This window comes from Pterocles gutturalis, unplaced genomic scaffold, assembly GCF_000699245.1.
Source record: "Pterocles gutturalis isolate BGI_N339 unplaced genomic scaffold, ASM69924v1 scaffold14494, whole genome shotgun sequence".
Lineage (NCBI taxonomy): Eukaryota > Metazoa > Chordata > Aves > Pterocliformes > Pteroclidae > Pterocles > Pterocles gutturalis.
Genome location: NW_010130935.1, coordinates 14464 through 19438, shown reverse-complemented (window position 1 = coordinate 19438; position 4975 = coordinate 14464). Strand labels below are relative to the sequence as shown.

Sequence of the window (4975 nt, the reverse complement as noted above, 5' to 3'; positions counted from 1 at the left end):
GTTGGAGTCAGCTTCCCTAGATCAAAAGACCAAGATGCTTTATCTAATTACAGTCATGGTACAAAGCAGTACATGCGAGTGCCCTGAGAGCTACATGGGGGAAGAGTTTTGCTGTTCTGTGCTTACATCTTGAAAGCAAAAATACTTTTATGTTCTCTGTAATGTTTTGGTGTGAAAACTTGCTGTGTCCTCTCCCTTCCGTGGCCCCAGTGTCCTGGGTCTCAGTGTACTGGGGTAAGGTGTCAGAGTAAATCTGAACTTTGTGAAGATAACTCAGAATTCATGTGCTTTTGCCCTCCTGTAGTCACTCCAGTCTGCTTATGCCTTGACAGAGTCCTCCAGGGTCTTCCCACAGGTAAGTTGCTAAAGGAAAACCCAAAGTGTGAACACTCCTGACCTCAAAGGAAAAATATGGGAAATGGCTCTAGTTTTGTTTAGTTTTAGTTTAGTTTTTTAATCTCTTTCATCAGGCAAAGAGAGCTTTGCTTTGGCAAATGCTTTTCTTGGCAAATATTTGTAGCAGCAAGTGGTTCCTCTACTTTCTCCTCCATCTTTACAGAACAGCAAGTAAATATATGTACTTTTCTTTAAGAAGATCCACAGTAAAATCAGGGTAGATCAGATTTGGAACAGATGGTTTAAATCAGTGAGGAAACTCAGTTTCAATTTATTTCACTTTTTAAAAACTTATATTGTTTGGTTTTTTTTTTTTTTAAAGTGATATCAACATACAAATTAACATATTTGAAATGTAGCATCACATATAAGTAAAACCTGATTTTTCTTGGTAATCAATACATTAGTTGTAGTATGCAAGCCTTCGAGCTGTTCTGTAGGTGAAACGCTGATATTCAGATTCCTAGCAGTTCCCAGAATTTGCTGCAGGCTGCTTGGTGATTCAGGCACACTTTTGTGTCTTGGATTGCCTGGCAGTTTAAGACCAGTGGTTCACACAGTCAGTGCTGTGGTCAATCAGTAAAGGCCTGTGGGCTTCCTTGTAGCCTTTTACTTGTAGGATGTGTAGGAGGTGACTGAATGGTTCATGCTTCACTGTTGGAGAAGAACCATGAATACAAATATACAACCCCTGCCTCTGCAAGTTAAAAACAGTAACAGAGGCATTCACTCTCAAAGAGAGTCAAATCAAATTTGTTAAATGAAGTTTATTCATTTTGTTATTTATGTATCAGTTTAAGGATCAGTGATGAAGTATTTGTCCACATCACTGCTCAGCTGAAAGTGCACTTGAGCCTGCACTTCCTTTGTGTTTTGGGTGCAAGCTTGTCAAGTGGGGACCTTGCTTTCTGGCATGCCCCAGAGTGCTGAAAGCATGCATATCTGAGTCTGTGAATTTTCATTTGATTGAACCAATTCCACTTGTTTTCCCAGCAGGTATGTTCTGTCCTTTCAAATTTGTATGTGGTGTTTCTTCTCCATGCCATCATTCCATAGTGACTCGTATCCTACCATGACTGTTATTTGGATGAGGGAGAAAAGCATTTCCAGTGAAGGCAAGAACTGTTTCCCAGGTGGATGTCCTTGTTTAGCTAGTAGTCTGGGTTGCAGCAGGCAAACTGGAAGGCAGATGTGTGTTGTCCCAAGATATGCCAGCTCCAAGTTGGCTGTCATTTGTCTTTGTGCTTTGCAAGCAGCTGAGTATTTATTCCTGGGCAGGCTGAGGGACCACTGATCTTAAAGTGTGACTTCCATGGAAGTGCATTTTTGATGTACAGAGCGGTATGGTATAGAGATCCTAAGCAGGTAGGTCTGTCAAGTGTAGAAGCGTGGAGCACTGAAGTCATATTCGCTTAAGTGCAGATCTCTGGCTTTGCTCCTTCTGGTTTAAGACGTACCTGACTAGGCTAAGTTTGAGCTCTGTACCAGCCTTTGAACTGGGCCCCTGGACCCTGGGAAGGAGCAGTTCATGGTGCTGGGAGTCTTGACTTAAATATCAGATCAGTTTCCTGGGTCTGGAATCTGTAATAGTTGCAACATTTTTTCGGAATCTAAAAAATTTTAAAATACTGTAGACACCTGTTAGACCATGGTGGTCTAACTTTGTACTTCCTTTTTCTTTGCTGTAACTTGCAATTCATGACTCCACTGACAAACCTTTAGTAAGGTATCAATACACCTGCTACTCTTTGTCATTCAGTTCTGAATGAAAAAAATCTCAAGGATTAGGGAAATGCTGAGTTTTATATGGCAGTGCTAGTTGGTCTTCTGGTTCTGAAGAGTCAGGATTAGTTTATTTGGGATTAGGTGAAAGTTCTGAATTGTGCAGACTTTTTTGAAGCTTTTACTTGTGGAGAAAGAGTCTTTACAAAGATTCATATCACTGGAAGTATAAAATGCAGGAAAAAATATGTCACTGGTGCTTATTAATCAGCTAGAAAATCAGTTGGCAGCCAATCAAATAGATGGAGCATTATAATAAATCCTTGGTTCTCTTTTGCTCAGTGTTAGCTTGTCTACCACTTATTTAGGTAGTAGTGAACACATCAAGACAATAATAGCTTGGTTTGGATTAGGTGATTGCACTGGTCAGTGTCTCAACCACCACCTAAAATGCTGGTTGCAGCAGAGTAACTATATTTAACCTGGCATAAAATCAGTACAGTGATAAGATAACTGATCCTCAGTGAACTCCTGTGGTAGAAAACTGACCCATCAGAATTACTTGAACAAAACTTGAAATGTCATAGTGAGTACTTTATGCACATGTTGTAGATTTTAAAAAAATATTTTTAATAATTTTTTTTTAATTGGTAGGATGTGCTTTTGAGGTGAATTTATAATAGCCTTGACGTATGACCTCAGGTAGATGAGACTTCCACAACTGCTTACAAATAAACCTTAGGGTCACTTTGCTTTGAAGTTTATATAGACACTGCACTCTAATTGGAATTAGTAGTGTAATCCTGATACAGTGTTGGAGACCAGAACAACATGAGAGCCAATAGCAGAAAAAGAAAAAAAAAACCTGGCTCTAATGAGACTTGAAAGCCAGAATTTTCTAATACGTCAGTATCTTCTTTTTCTGAGCATTTTCTCAGTCTGATATTTATAGTCAGCATTTTATATCTGCTTGGAAGTTTTCATCCTTCTGTCTTCTTCCTCTGTCCTTTATCACTTGGGAAATAATTTACCCGGAAGGAAGAAAATTTGGATTTAAACTACTTCTGAAAGAGAACCAGGTCTTTATTGGGTATGTGCTTTGCCATTGTGTTGGGGGAAAAACAGCTATGCAGAAGTGTACCTATGGTCCTTCAATGACTTAGTTCTCTCTGGCCCCTAATCGCTTTGGAAGATAGATGCAAGGATTTCTGGGTCAGTTCCACAGAGATGTTTTGGCAGGATACCAAAAGTAGTGGGGAGAAGGAGTTAGGAGAAATCCTTGTGAAGGCTACTTCTTCCTGGGACATAAGGGAAACAGAAACAGAGCAAAATAAATGAAAAAGCTGCAACCAGACTCAAAGATCTCTCATTGTAATTTTCCCCTCCCCCAAACAGGACAGTCCCCTTCCCTCCTGCATGGGGCAGGGGTGTTGGTGTGTGGTCTCTCTGATGAGGTCACCTGGGCAGTGGTCGCAGCCTTCTGCTCTGTGCTTATGTCAGCTGGGGTATGCAGAGTGGGAGCTGCAGGTCAGACCTTTCCTTAAAGGTCCCACCTGTCTTGTTGGGTACCTGCTCTTTCTAGGCTGCAGTCCTGTCCTCAGCCCATCTTGAATAGCTACAGTTCACTTTCACGTGGGCTGTCTTTTGGAGGACATGGTGTTTTAGGAAGGCGCTGGCGTGTTTGCATGCTCTGCTGAAAGATGGTGCTGTAACATCCTCCATGGCGCTCCAATAAATGTAATGAAGGTGTGTGGCCGTGCTTGCCCAGTGTGTCTGTGGAGGTGCTCACTGCCTGGGTTGGCTTTAAAGTCAGGTAAGAATCCTGCATTACTTCATCATTTCAGTATTTTCTGGCTCACTGCTGTGTAAGTCTTGATCCCATCACTTGCTTGGGCAGCGACTGGTGTCATAAGGTGGCTGCAGGTTTGTTCTCTCCCTCATCATCCAAGCGGTAAAGCTTTGCTAGGATTTACAATATTTGAGTGGCAGTATGGAAAGTATACTCTGCTGTCTACTGGTAAACCTGTAGTACAGTTCCTCTTGAAAAATATTAAATCTGGCATGCATCTGACTAAGCCATGTATCTTTGCTCTGTAGCATGTAACGTTTGCTGCTTTTCAGAACAAAGGATTCTAGATTTTGCTCTGTGTGAGAAGCAAGCAGCTGTAACAGCATTAAAGGGAGGAAATGGCGCTGTTTGGCATGCTCCTGATAGGAGAAAGGTGGCAGACTAGAGCTCATTTGTAGGTGAGGGTTCATTCCACCTGCTTCAAAGTGCTGTTAGCAATCATAAAAGCTCTGTCTGTGGTCCTGCTTCAGCTTTGGTCTTGCTGCAGCCCCTGTGGAAGTGAGGGCCAATATGGCCTATTCTGAAAAATACTGATTGTGCTTTTTTATTCTTTTCCTAGGGCCCAGTCATTTACGCGCAGTTAGATCACTCCGGAGGACAGCACAGCGACAAGATTAACAAGTCAGAGTCTGTGGTCTATGCCGATATTCGGAAGAACTGAGATGAGATCCTAATCTATCCAAAGGAAAACACACATTCAGACTGGAATTGCTTGAACAAGATTTGACCCAGAGAACTCACATGTGGCCTTTGATGCCTAGGCTAGGACCAATGCATGTGCATACAGAGGGAAAGATATATATGTATTGTGTGTAAATAGTCTATTTAATCGTACAGAAATGAGACCAGTGTTGCATGTTGAAATGCGGTAAGAATTTTGCTTATAAATTGCCAATATTCTTTTTTTGTATCTTGTGTGATGAGAGAGAAAGTGAAAACTCGCATCACAATTTTAAAATATTTTTATCTTGATTATTAATGGAGAAACTGGAAGATGCCTGAAGATTC

At 41.2% G+C, this 4975-nt stretch overlaps 1 protein-coding gene across 1 annotated transcript in view; it reads left to right on the top strand.

Moving 5' to 3' along the window:
- Positions 1 to 4975, top strand: part of MPZL1 (myelin protein zero-like 1) — a gene marked incomplete at its 5' end in the record, with an annotated part of 10043 nt that extends 5068 nt beyond the window's left edge. Inside the window, one exon of the mRNA XM_010080413.1 lies at positions 4527 to 4975. Within this exon, the coding sequence (XP_010078715.1) occupies positions 4527 to 4628 (102 nt within the window). The remainder of the gene's footprint in view (positions 1 to 4526) is intronic.